Source organism: Balaenoptera physalus (assembly GCF_965194825.1).
Source record: "Balaenoptera physalus genome assembly, chromosome: 10".
Taxonomy (NCBI): Eukaryota; Metazoa; Chordata; class Mammalia; order Artiodactyla; family Balaenopteridae; genus Balaenoptera; species Balaenoptera physalus.
The window spans coordinates 80,781,420-80,801,253 of NC_138889.1; the positions used below are offsets into that span (position 1 = coordinate 80,781,420).

The 19,834-nt window shown below is 36.8% G+C and overlaps 1 protein-coding gene across 1 annotated transcript in view; it reads left to right on the forward strand.

Moving 5' to 3' along the window:
• The window catches only part of LUZP2 (leucine zipper protein 2), a 446,993-nt gene that overhangs the window by 307,963 nt on the left and 119,196 nt on the right, over positions 1 to 19,834 (forward strand). The window contains exon 7 of the mRNA XM_082476703.1: positions 7,792 to 7,854. Within this exon, the coding sequence (XP_082332829.1) occupies positions 7,792 to 7,854 (63 nt within the window). The remainder of the gene's footprint in view (positions 1 to 7,791; positions 7,855 to 19,834) is intronic.

The following is a 19,834-nucleotide window of genomic DNA, read 5'->3' on the forward strand; positions in this document are numbered from 1 at the left end:
GTATTTCTTCCTCGTTCAGTCTTGGAAGGTTGTGCATTTCTAAGAATCTGTCCATTTCTTCCAGGTTGTCCATTTTATTGGTATAGAGTTGCTTGTAGTAATCTCTCATGATCCTTTGTATTTCTGCAGTGTCAGTTGTTACTTCTCCTTTTTCATTTCTAATTCTATTGATTTGAGTTTTCTCCCTTTTTTTCTTGATGAGTCTGGCTAATGGTTTATCAATTTTGTTTATCTTCTCAAAGAGCCAGCTTTTAGTTTTACTGATCTTTGCTATCGTTTCCTTCATTTCTTTTTCATTTGTTTCTGATATGGTCTTTATGATTTCTTTCCTTCTGCTAACTTTGGGGTTTTCTTGTTCTTCTTTCTCTAATTGCTTTAGGTGTAAGGTTATGTTGTTTATTTGAGATGTTTCTTGTTTCTTAAGGTGGGATTGTATTGCTATAAACTTCCCCCTTAGAACTGCTTTTGCTGCATCCCATAGGTTTTGGGTCATCGTGTTTTCATTGTTTTTTGTTTCTAGGTATTTTTTGATTTCCTCTTTGATTTCTTCAGTGATATCTTGGTTATTAAGTAGTGTATTGTTTAGCCTCCATGTGTTTGTATTTTTTACAGATTTTTTTCATGTAATTGATATCTAGTCTCATAACGTTGTGGTCGGAAAAGACGCTTGATATGATTTCAGTTTTCATAAATTTACCAAGGCTTGATTTGTGACCCAAGATATGATCTGTCCTGGAGAATGTTCCATGAGCACTTGAGAAGAATGTGTATTCTGTTGTTTTTGGATGGAATGTCCTGTAAATATAATTAAGTCCATCTTGTTTAATGTATCATTTAAAGCTTGTGTTTCCTTATTTATTTTCATTTTGGAAGATCTGTCCATTGGTAAAAGTGGGGTGTTAAAGTCCCCTACTGTGATTGTGTTACTGTCGCTTTCCCCTTTTATGGCTGTTAGCATTTGCCTTATGTATTGTGGTGCTCCTATGTTGGGTGCATAAATATTTACAATTGTTATATCTTCTTCTTGGATTGATCCCTTGATCATTATGTAGTGTCCTTCTTTGTCTCTTGTAATAGTCTTTGTTTTAAAGTCTATTTTGTCTGATATGAGAATTGGTATTCCAGCTTTCTTTTGATTTCCATTTGCATGGAATATCTTTTTCCATCCCCTCACTTTCAGTCTGTATGTGTCCCTAGGTCTGAAATGGGTCTCTTGTAGACAGCATATATACGGATCTTGGTTTTGTGTCCATTCAGTCAGTCTGTGTCTTTTGGTTGGAGCATTTAATCCACTTACATTTAAGGTAATTATCGATATGTATGTTCCTATTACCATTTTCTTAATTGTTCTGTGTTTGTTATTGTAGATCTTTTCCTTCTCTCATGTTTCCTGCCTAGAGAAGTTCCTTTAGCATTTGTTGTAAAGCTGGTTTGGTGGTGCTGAATTCTCTTAGCTTTTGCTTGTCTGTAAAGTTTTTAATTTCTCCGTCAATCTGAATGAGATCTTTGCTGGGTAGAGTAATCCTGGTTGTAGGTTTTTCTCCTTCATCGCTTTAAATATGTCCTGCCAGTCCCTTCTGGCTTGCAGAGTTTCTGCTGAAAGATCAGCTGTTAACCTTATGGGGATTCCCTTGTGTGTTATTTGTTGTTTTTCCCTTGCTGCTTTTAATATTTTTTCTTTGTATTTAATTTTTGAATATGATTAATATGTGTCTTGGCGTGTTTCTCCTTGGATTTATCCTGTATAAGACTCTCTGTGCTTCCTGGATTGATTAAATATTTCCTTTCCCATATTAGGGAAGTTTTCAACTATAATCTCTTCAAGTATTTTCTCAGTCCCTTTCTCTTTCTCTTCTTCTGGGACCCCTATAATTTGAATGTTCGTGCGTGTATAATGTTGTCCCAGGTGTCTCTGAGACTGTCCTCAATTCTTTTCATTCTTTTTTCTTTATTGTGCTCTGTGGTAGTTTTTTCCACTACTTTATCTTCCAGGTCACTTATCCATTCTCTGCCTCAGTTATTCTGCTATTGATCCCTTCTAGAGACTTTTTAATTTCACTTATCGTGTTGTTCATCACTGTTTGTTTGCTCTTTAGTTCTTCTAGGTCCTTGTTAAACGTTTCTTATATTTTCTCCATTCTGTTTCCAAGATTTTGGATCATCCTTACTATCATTATTCTAATTCTTTTTCAGGTAGACTGCCTATTTCCTCTTCATTTGTTGGGTTTGGTGGGTTTTTGCCTTGCTCCTTCATCTGCTGTGTGTTTCTCTGTCTTCTCATTTTGCTTAACTTACTGTGTTTGGGGTCTCCTTTTCACAGACTGCTGGTTCGTAATTCCCGTTGTTTTTGGTGTCTGTCCCCAGTGGCTAAGGTTGGTTCAGTGGGTTGTGTAGGCTTCCTGGTGGAGGGGACCAGTGCCTGTGTTCTGGTGGATGAGGCTGGATCTTGTCTTTCTTGTGGGCAGGTCCACGTTTGGTGGTGTGTTTATGGTGCCTGTGGCCTTATTATGATTTTAGGCAGCCTCTCTGCTAATGGATTGGGTTGTGTTCCTGTCTTGCTAGTTGTTTGGCATAGGGTGTCCAGCACTGTAGCTTTCTTGTCATTGAGTGGAGCTGGGTCTTGGCATTGAGATGGAGATCTCTGGGAGATTTTTACCGTTTGATATTACGTGGAGCCAGGAGGTCTCTTGGGGACCAGTGTCCTGAACTTAGCTCTCCCACCTTAGAGGCACAGCCCTGATGCCTGGCTGGAGCACCAAGAGTCTTTCATCCACACGGCTCAGAATAAACGAGAGAAAAAGAAAGAAAGAAAGAAAGAAGATGATAAAATAAAATAATATAAAGTAAAATAAAATAAAATAGTTATTAAAATAAAAAATAATTATTAAAAAAAATTTTTAAGTAATAAAATAAAAGAAAGAAAGAAAGAAAAAAGAGAGCAACCAAACCAAAAAACAAATCCACCAATGATAACAAGTGGTAAAAACTATACTAAAAAAAACCAAAAAAAACGGACAGACAGAACCCTAGGACAAATGGTAAACAAAATCACACACAGAAGCATACACATACATACTCCCAAAAAAAGAAAAAGGGAAAAATATATATCATTGCTCCCAAAGTCCACCTCCTCAATTTGGGATGATTCATTGTCTATTCAGGTATTCCACAGATGCAGGTACATCAAGCTGATTGTGGAGATTTAATCTGCTGCTCCTGAGGCTGCTGGTGGAAATTTCCGTTTATCTTCTTTGATTGACAGCTCCCGGGGTTCAGCTTTGGATTTGGACCCGCCTCTGTGTGTAGGTCGCCTGAGGGCATCTGTTCTTCGCTCAAACAGGACGGGGTTAAAGGAGCAGCTGCTTCCGGGGCTCTGGCTCACTCAGGCCGGGGGAGGGAGGGGTATGGATGCGGGGCGAGCCTGCGGCGGCAGAGGCCGGCATGACGTTGCACCAGCCTGAAGCGCGCCGTGCATTCTCCCAGGGAAGTTGTCCCTGGCTCACGGGACCCTGGCAGTGGCGGGCTGCACAGGCTCCCGGGAGGTGCAGTGTGGAGAGTGACCTGTGCTCGCACACAGGCTTCTTGGTGGAGGCAGCAGCAGCCTCAGCGCTTCATGCCTGTCTTTGGGGTCCGCGCTGATAGCCGCGGCTCACGCCCGTCTCTGGAGCTCGTTTAGGCGGCGCTCTGAATCCCCTCTCCTCGCGCACCAGGAAACAAAGAGGCAAGGAAATGTCTCTTGCCTCTTCGGCAGCTGCAGAGCTTTTCCCAACCTCCCTCCTGGCTAGCTGTGGTGCGCTAACCCCTTCAGGCTGTGTTCACGCCGCCAACCCCAGTCCTCTCCCTGGGATCCAACCTCTGAAGCCTGAGCCTCAGCTCCTAGCCCCGCCCGCCCCGCCCCGGCGGGTGAGCAGACAAGCCTCTCGGGCTGGTGAGTGCTGCTCAGCGCCGAGCCTCCGTGCGGGAATGTCTCCGCTTTGCCCTCCGCACCCCTGTGGCTGCGCTGTCCTCCGTGGCTCCGAAGCTTCCCCCCTCTGCCACCATCAGTCTCTGCCCGCGAAGGGGCTTCCTAGTGCATGGAGACCTTTCCTCCTTCACAGCTCCCTCCCACTGGTGCAGGTCCCGTCCCTATTCTTTAGTCTCTGTTTTTTCTTTTTTCTTTTGCCCTACCCAAGTACGTGGGGATTTTCTTGCCTTTTGGGAAGTCTGAGGTCTTCTGCCAGCATTCAGTAGGTGTTCTGTAGGAGTTGTTCCACATGCAGATGTATTTTTGATGTATTTGTTGGGAGGAAGGTGATCTCCACGTCTTACTCTACCGCCATCTTGAAGCTCCTCCTCTATTTTTTCTTTTTTAAATAGATTTTATTTTTTTAGAGAAGCTTTAGGTTCACAGCAAAATTGAGCAGAAAGTTCGGAGAGCTCCCAGGGACTCCCTGCCCCCACACAGCCCCCCATTAGCAGCATCCTCCACCAGAGCGGTAACTCTGCTATAATCGATGAAGCTGCATTGACACGTCTTTATCACCCAGAGTCCCTAGTTGAGTTTAGGTTTCATTCTTAGTTGTTTACATTCTATAGAGTTTGACAAACATATAACATATAACCACCCTTACAGTATCGTATAGAATAGTTTCACTGACTTATTCTGTGTTTTAAGAAGCCCTCCAGGTGATTCTCGTGCACATTAAAAGTCTGGCAACCATTTCATTACAGGATAGAATTTTTTAAAGCTAAAAGTTCAAAAAATAGCCAAGAAATTAAGACTGCATTAAATCCTACGTCTAAACTGAAGGTGTACTTGATTTATCCTACTCTCCTCTTTTGTTTTTTATTGAGGTATCATTGATTTCCAATATTATATTAGTTTCAGGTGTGCAATGTAGGGATTCAATATTTTTATAGATTATACTCCATATAAAATTATTACAAAATAATGGTTATATTTGCCTGTTCTGTGCAATATATCCTTGTTGCTTATTTATTTTATGCATGGTAGTTGGTAACTCTTAATCCCATACACCTGTCTTGCCCCTCCCTACCTCCCCCTCCCCATTGGTAACCGCTAGTTTGTTCTCTATATCTATGAGTCTGTTTCTGTTTTTTTATTTAGATTTATTTGTTTTGTTTTTTAGATTCCACATATAAGTGATAACATAGAGTATTTGTCTTTCTCTGTCTGACTTATTTCACTAAGCATAATACCCTCTAGGTCCATCCCGCATATTGCAAATGGCAAAATTTAATTCTTTTTATGGCCAAATAATGTTTCATTGTATATATTTATACCACATTCTTTTTATCCGTTCATCTGTTTATGGACACTTAAGTTGCTTCCATATCTTGGCTATTGAAGTAATGCTGCTATGAACATTGGAGTGCATGTATCTTTTTGAATTAGTGTTTTTATTTTCTTCAAATATATACCCAACAGTGGGATTGCTGGGTCATATGGTAGTTCTGTTTTTAGTTGTTTGAGTAAGCACCGCATTGTTTTCCATAGTAGCTGCACCAACTTAAAATACCAGCAACAGTGTACTAGGGTTCTCTTTTCTCCACATCCTTGCCAACACTTGTTATTCGTAGACTTTTTGATGATGGCCATTCGGACAGGTGTGAGGTGATATCTCTTTCTGGTTTTGATTTGCATGTCCTTGATGATTAGCAGTGTTGAGCATCTTTTCATGTGCCTGTTGGCCATCTGCATTTCCTCTTTGGAAAAGGGTCTATTCAGTTCTTCTGCCCTTTTTAAAAAAAATTTTTATTGGAGTATAGTTGCTTTACAGTGTTGTGTTATTTTCTGATCTACAGCAAAGTGAATCAGTTATACACATATCCCTGCTTTTTTAGATTTCCTTCCCATTAGGTCACCACAGAGCATTGAGTAGAGTTCCCTGTGCTATACAGTAGGTTCTCATTAGTCTTCTGCCCATTTTTTAACAAGGTTGTTGTTGTTGTTGTTGTTTGATGTTGAGTTGTATGAGCTATTTGTATATGTTGGATATTAACCCCTTATCAGTCATATCATTCACAAATATCTTCTCCCATTCAATAGCTTGTCTTATCGTTTTGTGGATGGTTTCCTTTGCTGTGCAAAAGCTTTTAAGTTTAATTAGGTCCCATTTGTTTATTTTTGCTTTTGTTTCCTTTGCTTTAGGAAATGGATCCAAAAAATTATTGCAATGATTTATGTCCTGCCTATGTTTTGCTCTAGGAGTTTTATAGTATCCAGTCTTACATTTATGTCTTTAATCTATCTTGAGTTTACTTTTGTATATGGTGCTAGAGAATATTCAATTTCATTTTTTACATGTAACTGTTATGGCCAGCAACTTTTAAAATTAAATTTTATTGAGATATAATTTACATAGAATTTTATTGAGATGTAATTTACATAGAATTCATCATATATACTTTAATGGGTTTAATCAATATTCAGGATAGAGGATATTTTCATCACCTCCAAAGTTCCCACTTGATATTTTATAATCTCTACCACCAACCCCCAGTCCACGTCAACTACTACCCTGATTTATGTCCCTAGTCTTTTGTCTTTTCTAGAATATCATATATATGGTATTATACAAAATATAGATTTTTGTGACTGGATTCTTTCACATAGTCTAATACATTTGAAATACATCTATATTGTTATGTTTAAGACTTAATTTATTTTAAAAAATGGCTAACTGTATTTTAGTATTTCATTTCATGGATGTACCATAATTTGTTTACTATTCATCAGTTAATGGACATGTGGGATATTTCCAGCTTTTGACTATTATGAATAAATATACTATAAATATTTATGTATATATTATAATTTCTCTTAGGTAGATACCTAGAAAGAATTTCTGTATAATTTATATTTATAAGAAACTGCCAAATAGTTTCCCAAAATGACTAAACCATTTGACATTCCCACTTAACTGTTTTTTCAAATATCATTTTCATGTGACTATGATAACCTATTTGCATGTGTTCTTTTTATCCTACTGAAGAATTAGAACCTATAGTCTTACATGTAGAAAGACAAATAATTGAGATCATAATTTAGAATGTTTGAAATTGGGTCTGCCTTGTAAAAATAGGAATGCTAGATCAGCATCTGTGGCTCACCAGAACGTATTCCAAACAGTAGACAAACATGTCTCCTGGGAAAGATTTCTTTGTTATAAGCACTTTTATGTTTGTAATGGTCCTCTTAACAAGTGCATTATTCTAAAGGGCAAACACTCTTCACCTTAGCATCTTAGCATTCTAGCTACTTCCCTCACCTCATGTCACGTTTGCTTGCTACCTTCCCTTTGTAGGTACGTCAAATTTAAAATTGGTTGCCAACTGAATCTTATGCATATTTAATCTTTAAAAAATTCATGTAATTGAAAATAAGTAGTGAAAACTGAGGCATACATATCCATAGATATATTTGGCATCTAAAGTTTAATTGTTGGATATGTTTAGGTGACTCAAATTCTGTGTGTGTTTGTTTTTTGGCAGGGAGAGTGGAAGAGGCTGAAGAGAGGAACAATAAGCCACTTTTCTAAAATATTACCTTTTAAACAATATGCTTCCTTTGAACAGGTTTTGGTTTTCTCTTCCTGCCTAGAATAGCTGGATGTCTGACTCCCAAAGCAAAGATTAAGCTTTTCTGTTTCACTTCCAAACTAGTTGAGCTCTTTTTTCTTTGGCTGCAAAATTCATTCTTATGCAGTTTAAAAGAATTTTAATCTTCAAGTTTGAAAACATAAATGAAATTAAGTCACTAATCCTTTTTTTTCTTTTTTTTTTTTAAAGTCAAAAAAAATCCAAGCCCAGCTGAAGGAGCTTCGTTATGGGAAGAAGGATTTATTATTTAAGGTAAGCGTCTTCCTCCCTACCCCCTCCAACTCGCTAGCTCAATACCTAAACTATCTAAAATATCATTTAGCTTAAATTTAATTTCCAGATTCTCACAAGAATTAAAGTTGTATTTGACTGAATTGAAGGTGTTTTCATTTTATTGCCTACTTAATTAATGGAGATAAATACAGATATGGTTTCCTAGGTACATTCTTAATCAAAGGCAGGCTTCATTCCAAAGTGTTTAAAGTCCCTTTGTGAGCTTCAATTACTTTAATTCAACATTGAGGAATGTCTTTCAGAATATTTACATTAAGGAGAGCATGTACTGAACAAGTTTCCACAGATGAGGTCCACTGGTGACTTACATTCTTGACTTCCAGAGATGCCTATATAAATCTTCTTATTATAGTCTCCATGTTTAATCATGGTTGATTGATTTTGGTTATTGATACTTTATAAGACTATCAATGCCTATGTATAGGTAGACATCTATCACAAACTATGGTTATGGTTGACTGACTAATGGCCTCCCAAATATATCCACTTGCTAATCCCTGGAACCCGTGAATGTTATATTTTATGGCAAAGGAGACTTTGCAGAGGTGATTCAGTTAAGGATCTTGAGATGGGAAGATTATCCCAAGTTATCTAGTATAATCGCACAAGTTTTTAATAGGAGTAAGACAGGACTGCCTAAGCAAAAAGAAGATTATGTAACCACGGAAGCTGGGGGAGGAAAGACAATGTAAAGGATTTTCCCCCTATAGCCTCCAGAAAAAACAGCCCTTTCAACACCTTGATTTTGTTCCATAAAATTCATTTCAAACTTCTGACTTTCAGAACAAAAAGAGAATAAACTGTGTTGTTGTTTAAGCCACTTAGTTCATGGTAGTTTGTTATAGTAGCAAGAAGAAACTAATAGAGATATTTCCTTTTATCTCCATTGAGCAGAGGAGATAGAAGCAGGTGCCTTTAATTGTGCCATCTGCATTCCCAAATGCGGTAGAGTGATAGAGTATTAGGCTCTTAGTAGTAGGAATAATAATTTGTTTAATAAATAAGTGCAAATTACTTTGTGCATAATATCTATTTTTCAAAAATGTGTTCACCACAATGATCATCCCAATCTATGAGTATCAGGTTTAAAGTACAGAAAATTCTTCACATTATCTAATGGTTGGAAAAATCCTTTAATTTTTCTGATTAAAACAGTAAGAAATGACTTCTCACTCTTCTCCGACACATTTATTTTTGGCTTAGAATCATGGGAAGGTGTTCCTGTTATGTAAACCAATATCTATTAAATCCTCATTCCATGCAAGTCATGAGTCTGGGCACATTTTGCCATTTAGTCTTTCATAAATATGCTTCCTGCCATTCCTTTAACCTCATCTATAACAAGATATTCTCCAGCACACCAAGAAAACTTTGAATTAATTCTCATTAATGCTTACTGACTCTCAGCACTGCTCATTGCATGTGATAAATAGATAAGATAAAAGTATAAAATCCAAGGTATTTGCCTGTGTACCTTCAATCTTTCATACTGAGACTCTTAAGCTCAGGGTATCTTAACTTTTACATTCAGCTTGGCCTTAGCTTTTTGCAGTCATCAATAACAAATAATTGAAATTGGCAAAAAAAAAAAAACCCAGTGTGTGTGTGTGTGTGTGTGTGTGTGTGTGTGTGTGTGTGTGTGTGTTCACATTTGCAAAGAAACATCTAGTTATCTGATTTGGTTAACTTAATAAGATCAAGAATATAATAAGAGAATTCCAAGCTCCCTAGAGCTGATAAGTTTTAGGTATTAGGCTGGGAGATTTATGTAAAGATAGAAAATCATATGAGGCTTTTTAATTTTTTTGAATTTCATTTCTCAAATTGAAGAGTTATAGAAAGAAAAGTTGGGAGAAAAGAATGAGGAGATCCAATAATTTTCCATGATTTACTTCTTTGTAATATGACAGTTGTTAAATATAGATTAGTAATTTATCAACTTTCAGAAATTACCAAAATCAAGATTTGTTGAAAATCTGTATTACTTGAAAAAACGAGACATTATTCGTAAGCCTTGTTATTTTAGGCCACTTTGAGAAGAGCACTTTTATATGAAATCAAGTGAATTGTGTATGAATAGACCATGAAGTTGCATAAATTAGGATGTCTTCCCATATTCTCTCCCCAAAACACTGTTTAATTTTTATTAACTCCAATAACAAGAGATCTAGAAGCATGGCAATTTTAGTAGCTAAATTAACTTATTCAGTAGCTAAACAATGTCAACAAGGACCCAGAGTTTTTTGTTTGTTTCTGTTTCAGACTTTTTCATATCATGATCCTCACATAACTGACTTGTTCTAAGCTTTGATTGCTCATTATATAGTGATAGTGTCTAAAGAGCTATATACCTGTGTACAAAGTCAAAGAAGAAAAGGGTGCGCGGGAAGATGTTTGTCCTTGAGTGTCATAATTTTTGTAAAGGAGGAACATTTTTTGAGAAGTCTCCCTAAACTTGGGCATGCCCCCATGCAAAAGTGAGACTTTAGTGTTTTCAGCTTCTACTGTGAAAGGTTGCTTCTGTTTAGAAGTAAAGAAATCTAATTGTTAATGGAGAGGCAGCCAAACAGTTTCTGCTATAATGTACTCATCCACTCATCTTGATGACAACTTACATTTATATCATCTCATTTGCTTAGTTTTATATCAACAGTGCACATTTTAGGTATTGTATAAACATATATTAAATAAATGAATGAATACATACATACATACATATGTATGTACATGGATACACAAGTAGATAGGTCAGGGCAGTAGAGAGTAGAAACTAATGTCTGTGACCACAGGAATCCATCCATGCACCTATTAAAATGAGTCCACAAATATTTTTGGCAATAACTTGCTGAATCCTGAGATAAGTAGCAAAATATTTTATTTCCCTGGAAGTAGTTTCCTGAGAAAATATTCAGTTTTGAATAGATTTGATGGTTTTTAGTGAAGATAATCTTTGAAGGAGCAATGCCTGTTGCTAAAGCACGTGAATTTTATCTTAAAAATAATGGCATGTGCTGACAATTGCAAGACATGTTGATAAATTCAGTGTCCTTATTAATGTTTGAGAGCTGGCTTTTGATTAGGGAAGGCTGCCAGCAGCAGTAAACATTCTCTACTAAGGAAAGAATTGAGGCCCTGTGGACTGTTATTTGCCCAGGACTTGAGTTACTTCTTATCTTCCTTGATTCAATTTGGAGTTGATATTCTCTGGAATACCTACCCTCCATTTTGCACCTCTATTTTACTTTTACATATACTTATTTTTTTAATTTCAGAAGAATTATTTTCTCAGTATAGAACAATTTCAAAACATGTCTAAATGTATAAGGCCAAAAAAAGTAAACAAAACACTTAAAATCCCATCAGTTGGAGCACACTCAATATTTTGAAATATTTTGTATTTCTGTTTAGTTCCTTTTGTATTAGGCATAATCTGCTTTGTGATTAACATATGTATGTTAATATAGATTATATATTATACATATTCTGCTTTTTTTAAACATAAAAGTATCCTTTAGTTATAATTTCTCCATAAAAATTTAAAAGTGTAATTTTATGATATGTGTGCCAAAAGTGACTTTTTTCCTTATAAATATATGTGAATAGAGAAGATGTGGCACATATATACAATGGAATATTACTCAGCCATTAAAAAGAATGAAATAATGCCATTTGCAGCAACATGGATGGACCTAGAGATTGTCATACTGAGTGAAGTAAGTCATATAGAGAAAGACAAATATTGTATGTTATCGCTTATATGTGGAATCTAAAAAAAGTGATACAAATGAACTTATTTACGAAACAGAAATAGGCTCACGGACTTAGAGAACAAATGTATGGTTACCAGGGGCAAGGGTGGCAGGGGAGAGATAGGGGGTTTGAGATTGACATGTACACACTGCTGTATTTAAAACGGATAACCAACAAGGACCTACTGTATAGCACAGGGAATGCTGCTCAATATTATGTAACAACCTAAATGGGAAAAGAACTTGAAAAAGAATAGATCCACATATATGTATAACTGTATCACTTTGCTGTACACCTGAAACTAGCACAACATTTTTAATCAACTTTACTCCAGTATAAAATAAAAAGTTAAAAAAGTGTGTGTATGATGATTTTAATTTATGCTCTGATGAAAAACGTGTTCTTATTTTTATCTCAAAGTGTAGTTTTTATTGAATGTGTATCTAACTATAAAGTAATTCACTAAAATTATTGAAAACTTTTAATGTTATTGAAACCTAATACACATTATTTTTGGAGTTTGGATTTTTTAACTTGAATGAGGAATAACTGACAAATATGATCATATATATTTAAAGTGTACAGCATGACGATTTGATGTACAAATACATTGTGGAATGATTACCAAGATCAAAATAATGAACACATCCCTCACCTCACATAGTTAACTATTTTCCGTGTGTGTAGTGAGAAGGATTTAGATCTACTCTCAGCAATTTTGAATGATAAATACCCCGTTATTAACCACAGTCACCATGCTATACATTTGATCCTCAGCACTTATTCTTCTTATAAATGCACATTTGTACACTTTGACATCCATCACATCATTTCCCTCCTCTCTGCTCCTTGCAACCACCATTCAATTCTTTGTTGCTATAAAATCAGCCTTTTTTTTTTTTGAAGATTCCACATATAAGTGACAACATACAGTATTTTCTTTCTCTGTCTGGCTTATTTCACTTAGGTTGTCACAAATGGCCTGGCTCTGGTAAGGAAAGACTTTCTCCAAATGTGGTTGTGAGGGTATCTTTTATTTCTGAAAGAGCACAGCAGAATAGTCTCCATGCAGCTCCATCAGCTGAGGTCAATGTTAGCACAGACTGTAGGGGTCCACTGTGCTCAAGACGGCCGAGGTCCTGTGGTTGGTGGTGGTGGCTAAGGTTATTGACTTCCTGAGTGGCAAAGACTGCTGAGATTCTCCTATTCTCCTTTTTCACTGGTGGGAAGATGTTCTAGCCAAGGGGATCCCTCTTACTGGCTGGTCTGGTGTGCTGGCACTCAGAGCAGTAGTGGAGCCAGAGTCCTAGGATCAGATGCATGTGGAACTACAACAGTCCCAGGATCCTGAGGCACAGGTACACTTGTGCAGCAATGGCATTGGTGTCCATTGTGTGAGTATCTGCAGATCTCTGGGGAGCTGTAGTCTGTGTCTCTGGGACTCTCCACAGTGACTCAGATTGGGAGCAGGCAGGGAGGATACAGCAGCAGCATGGACCCTGGGATGATAGGGTGCACAATGGCTTGGGGTCAGGGTACAGTAGCAGCACAGTCTTGGGATGATGGAACAAAGTCCCAACTTTGGCCCCAGGGGGCAGTCACAGAAGAGCAGTAACATATCCCTGGTGGTGGTCCATTAAATCTGTGTTGGACCTAGAGAATGGGGCTCAGACCAGCAGCAGCATAGCCCTGGCACTAACAGGTCAGAGCTATGACCTGGGACCCTGGGCTGGGGCTCAGAGCATCAGTCAGCTGGTCCCCAGAAATGATGAGTCAGAGCTGGGAACTGAGAACCCAGCGAGGCAGATCTCAGAGCAGTGTAGCAGCTCCGGTCTCATATGAGGCAACATGCTGGGGCATCCCAATCCCAGAGAATGGCTACTGGGGGCCCTTGAGGGCAGGTCTCATGCAACAATAGCTCCAGCCCTGGGGAGGAGATTCAGCAGCAGAGACTCTGAGATGCTCCATCATCAGGATCAGTGTTGGTGAAAACTATAGGAATCCGCAGTGGTGAGGCTTGCAGGGGTTCTCCTGCTCTCCTTTTACCTGTGCGGTGAAGTTCTTCTGTGGGGACCCCTCCTGGCACTAAGCTGCTCTGGACTGGGAGATGGAGTGATGAAGGTAAAATGCTTCCTATGCTTTTCTATGCGACCATCATCAGTTTTTGAGCGCTACAGTGTTTTTGCTACTTCTTCATTGTAGTCTAGAGCTTTTCCTGAGATATTTTCATCAGTTTATAGTTCCTTTACTATTTTTGCTGGGTTTTTTGAGAGGAGGAGAAAAGTGTTGGTATCTCCTAGCCCTTCATCTTGCTGAGGTCAACTTTCTTAAGAAAATTATAACAGTTGACTATCCCATCAGTGTAGTAAGAAAAAAAAAATGTTGTGTTTAATTAAGACTTCTTTAGGAATACTCAGAGAACTGGGTGTTCTCATTAAAGAAACAAGAATAAATGAATAGGTAAATAAATATGTTAGTCTGCTCAGGCTGACATAAAAAAATACCATGGACCCAGTGGCTTAAACAACAGAAATTTATTTTCTCACAGTCTGGAGGCTGGAAGGTCTGAGATCAAGTCTGGCAGGGTTTGGTTTCTAGTGAGAGCCCTCTTCCTGGTTAGCAGAAACCACCTTCCTTCCCACTGTGTCCTCACACGGAGGAGAACTAGCGAGCTTGCTGATGTCTCTCCTTATAAGGACACTAATCCTACAGTATCAGGGTCCCACCCTCATTTAACCTTAATTACCTCCTTATAGGCCCCATCTTCTAGTAAAGTCACATTAGGGGGTAGGCTTTCAACATATGAGTTTGGAAGGAGACACGATTCAGTTCATCGCAGTAATTAACTAAATAATACATTCAGTAAAGCAGTAACAAACTTTGTTGTTTGAGAAATTATAAAATGAAAATTAAATGTTTTAATTTGCCCTAAATATGATTACTGGGCAGCTTAAACATTTATTTTAAAATGTAAGCCACTCAATTTCACTTACGTACTTTTTTTGTTGTTGTTTTGGTCACTTCAAAACAATTTACGTAATGCTCCCTAGTCACCAAAAATTAAATTTATCAACTTGCCTATTGAGGTAGGGAATGCGAGACTGTTTGAGTTTTGATACCAAATTTTCAGAAGGAGACGTTGCTGAGTTTAATTGGAAATTATCTCTGAACTCACTTTCATGTTCTATAGGCTAAAGATTAGATACATTCTGGGTGGGAAGCCTTTTGAACGTATATTTTGGCCATGACAAATACCTGGACTGACTTTTCCTGTGTGGAGACCGATATATTTATGCCTCTGGTGAAGGTTCTGTTCCACATGTCATGTTGCTAACATTTGGTCTCTTTAAAGAGCATCATAAGCATCATGTCAATCCTCATTTAATATTGTGTTTATAGTATGTATACATTTATAGAAAATAATACATGATATGTTGATGGCAAATATGCCCAAAGAATGTGTTTCTTTAAAAAATTTTTATTGCTTCATTCTAGATGTGTAACCTTGAATCTGTAGAATTAAAAAATCTCTAGTAATGATAACAACTGATATATATTGAGCACTAAACATGCTTACTCCTCAAAACAACTTAGGTATATACGTATGATGCATTGAGTATTTGTGTGTGTATATGTATATACACACATGATGTGTGTATTGGGGGGACGGGTGTGTGTGTAAAGTGAGGCCTAAAAAGTTAATGGTCCAAGGTCATCAATAGAGTAGATATTGTGTATAACTGAGAAAGGATTTACATCTATCATATACATTCATGTTCACAGTCTGTGTCTAATCTTCTTCCCTGCCTTTTTTTTTTTTCTTTCTTTATCTTTCTTTCTCTTGCTTCCTGTGGTCTCCCTGGTGACTGGCTCCTCATTTTGTTATTTGCCTGTTCTTCACTCTCTAAACTCCTGACCATCTTTCTATTGCTTACTAGTTGTAGCACATATTGAATAATCCATCTTGCTTTGTCCTCTGGTACTTGCAAAATCTTTGCCGATGTCCTGACCTTCAAATGCATAGACGTTTTTGGTCCCAGTATCCATCTTTTTCCCTACATTCCAGTATTCTGAGACATTCTATTTGGATGCATCTAGCTGTTTTATGAAAAGAACTATGACATATTAGATTTCCAGCGAGGGATACCAATTTTGCGACTATTTCTATGTTATTCAATAAAACCAACTTCATAAAAACTATGTGTTATTCAGTGTTTGAAACACAATAATGAATTATTTAAGTTACTGCCTACATGAAGTTTATAGCCTATCGATAAAAATAGTGCCTTATATGTATTTAGCATTTTATACTCTACCCAGTGCTGTGATGTACATTATTTCATTTGATCCTCGCTACAATCTCCATGAGACAGAGAGGAGAAGTTGTAGAATCCATTTTACCATAAGGGTGTTGAGACTTTGAGAAGTTTGACAATTACTCCAGGCTACCAAAACATTTATTTGCAAAGCTAATTTATTAACAGATTGAAACCATCACTATTTTATTTATTTTAATATTTATTTAGTTATTTATTTAAAATTGAACTGACTTAGAGTTTCTTGGCTCAAGTATATTTGACAGAAATTTATAGTTATTCCTTCGATAACTATTTCTACAGCATAGTTATACCATTGTATCAAAATTCTGACAATTATTCTGCCGTGTTTGGTGATAGACCAGATAACACTCATTTTGAAACTCTGACATCAAAATGGCATGTGTTCTCATTGGTATTTTCTCTAGAAACCAGATGTGTTCAACTGGTATCTGCTCCTGAAAATAGGAATATTGCCATATGAATTCCCAAGTATGGATCCAACAAGTGTCAGATTATTTTCTGATGATTTGAGTCTTCTATAAGGGAATTTCGTGAAGCAGTTGTCCCTTGATTTTTAAACCCTTTTATAAATTAAGATAATTTTTGTGCATCTGTCTATCATTAACTTACATTTATCTCATCCACGTGTTAAACCATTTTTTAATGAGCAAAAGCATTTTCAGTGCCACTCATTTGTTGTGTCAATTTATCTCCAGTTAAGTGAGTTTTGGCCCTAAAAATATAGGCACCTTACAAAAGAGGTTAAAGGGGTTACTGATTTTATTTTCTTCCATGATTTAACAAACTTTAATTTTTAAAACACATTCATTTGTGCCTCAAAATAATTTTATGAGTCAGTCAGGGCACCTGATACTGTCACCTTAGCCTGTATCAGAAAAGCAAGGCCTAGAGAAGGTAAAAGACTTATCTGAAATCATAGAACTAGTAAGTGGCAGAGTTTTATTCTAATCTAAGTCCTGTGACTCCACTATATCACATTTTTCAGTTATATTTCTACTTTGCTTCTTAGGGGGACCTATAGATTATACTTTTCAGAAATATTTTCTACTATACTAATTCAAAGATTAAAAGGGCAAATATGCGTAGCTGGAAATATAACTTGTGATATAAAAAATAATCTGTTGGTAACTAATACTCAATGTATTTGCTTAAAAAACATAAGCATTTTCAGTACAAAAATAGGCTGTTTTCAGTTTAGAATTTTCAACTGCTTGAAAGAGAGGTTTTTTTTCTGACTCCCTATATTATTATTATTATCTAACCTACTCGTTTTTAAAACTATAGTATAGAGGTATATTCTGTGGTAAGAAACAGGAGAAATTTAACTGACCTTGTCCAAATCAACCCAACTTTTCAGGCTCGCTCCTTCCATGTTTTAAAGCACAAAAGCCAACTAGCCTCACTTATTTTCTTATTATTCACCAGATAATGGAGTATATATGCAGGTTTTAAAAGGACATGCTTCTTATCAGAAATCATAGCAAATTTAAATTTATTAAACATTAATTTTTCTCTGAAAATGTTGAGAATATTCCAAATACTGAAAATCACTAAAAGTACAAGATTTCTTAAGAAACCAAGCCTAGAGCTTTAAAGTGACTTATCTATGATAACACAACTACAGTCTAAGCTTCCTGACTTCATGTTTATTCATTTCTCAAAAGTTATTGATTGAGCACACGTTATCTGTCAGGCACTGAGCAAAGTGTTGTTTTATTTGTTGTTTTTTGTTTTTGTTTTTTTTCCATTTCAGCAGGATTTCTTCACACTTTAGCAAGGGATTTGAAGTCAATGGATGAATTTCAGGAAGATACTGACTCCTCAGAATTTTTTCATATTTTTATAAGTTTACATATGGCATTTTTCTTGGAGAGGAGCTTATAGAATTTATCAGATTATCAAATGGTCTATACCTAGCCAAAGTTTAACAGTTTAGGAATCATTGCTTTACATATTGGCCCTCACCTTCTACCATGCTAAGCACTTTTAGGCAATGGTAAGCAGAGTTTTCTCTGGTTGTTATTGAGAATACTGTGCTTGTTTCAAGTTTCTGTGTTTTTCTTTCCTACTCTGTTCACTTATTAGAAAACTGAGGTGTATTCTATAACTGCCAGGCTGATGATTATGTTAGAAATTATTTTTAGAAAATGTTTATAACTTTAAATATGTTTTTAAATTTTACCATTTTAATGAAATTTTATCATTAATTCGAGATTTGAAAAAAAAGTTATGACCTATCCCATAGGAAAATAAAACATGTTAAGTGATTTAAGCCAGGTATTGTAAATACATTTTAAAAAGTGAATATCTTTGTGTGTCCCTATCCCATACCCTGTGCCTGCCTATCCAATACCTTGCTAAAGGGTCATGGGGTTATTTTCCACTGAGCTTGGGTCTAGTCTTGACATCATCCTCATTCCAAGCAGCTCCTAAAAGTCAGTCACGGTTGGTACCTATCTGCCATCCCTGATCCCTGAATGAGCTCTAAATATTTTGCCTATAGCCAGCCTTCAGTCTCTAGAGGGACACTCTGCAGTATTTGCTCACCAACGTCTTACCATTGTAGCAAATGATAAATGTTATATATTTGCAAAGTCTTTGTAGAGAAATGGTCTAAAGGCTAAGGAATGTTAGGGAATAAGGCATAAGTGTGAATTTTTCTGCGGAGAATCAAAATGAAGACAATTAACTTTATTTTTTTTTAACGTCTTTATTGGAGTATAATTGCTTTACAATGTTGTGTTGGTTTCTGCTGTATAATAAAGTGAATCAGCTATACGTATACATATATCCCCATATCCCCTCCCTCTGGCGCCTCCCTCCCACCCTCCCTATCCCACCCCTCTAGGTGGTCACAAAGCACCGAGCTGATCTCCCTGTGCTATGCAGCTGCTTCCCACTAGCTATCTATTTTACATTTGCTAGTGTATATATGTCCATGCCACTCTCTCACTTTGTCCCAGCTTGCCCTTCCCCCTCCCTGTGTCCTCAAGTCCATTCTCTATGTCTGCATCTTTATTCCTGTCCTGACCCTAGGTTCTTCAGAACCACTTTTTTTTTTTTTTAGATTCCATATATATGTGTTAGCATATGGTATTTGTTTTTCTCTTTCTGACTTACTTCACTCTGGATGACAGACTCTATTTGTTGTTTTTCCCTTGCTGCTTTTAATAGTTTTTCTTTGTATTTAATTTTTGATAGTTTGATTAATATGTGTCTTGGCGTGTTTCTCCTTGGATTTTTCCTGTATGGGATTCTCTGTGCTTCCTAGACTTGATTGACTATTTCCTTTCCCATGTTAGGGAAGTTTTCAACTATAATCTTTTCAAATATTTTCTCAGACCCTTCCTTTTTCTCTTCTTCTTCTGGGACCCCTATAATTCGAATGTTGGTGCATTTAATATTGTCCCAGAGGTCTCTGAGACTGCCCTCAATTCTTTTCATTCTTTTCTCTTTATTCTGCTCTGTGGCAGTTATTTCCACTATTTTATCTTCCAGGTCACTTTTCCGTTCTTCTGCCTCAGTTATTCTGCTATTGATTCCGTCTAGAGAATTTTTAATTTCAAGTATTTGTGTTGTTTATCATTGTTTGTTTGCTCTTTAGTTCTTCTAGCCCCTAGTTAAACGTTTCTTGTATTTTCTCCATTCTATTTCCAAGATTTTAGATCATCTTTACTATCATTACTTTGAATTCTTTTTCAGGTAAACTGCCTATTTCCTCTTCATTTGTTTGGTCTGGTGGGTTTTTACCTTGCTCCTTCATCTGCTGCATATTTCTCTTTTGTTTAACTTACTGTGTTTGGGGTCTTGTTTTCACAGTGTGCATGTTCATAGCTCCCGTTGTTTTT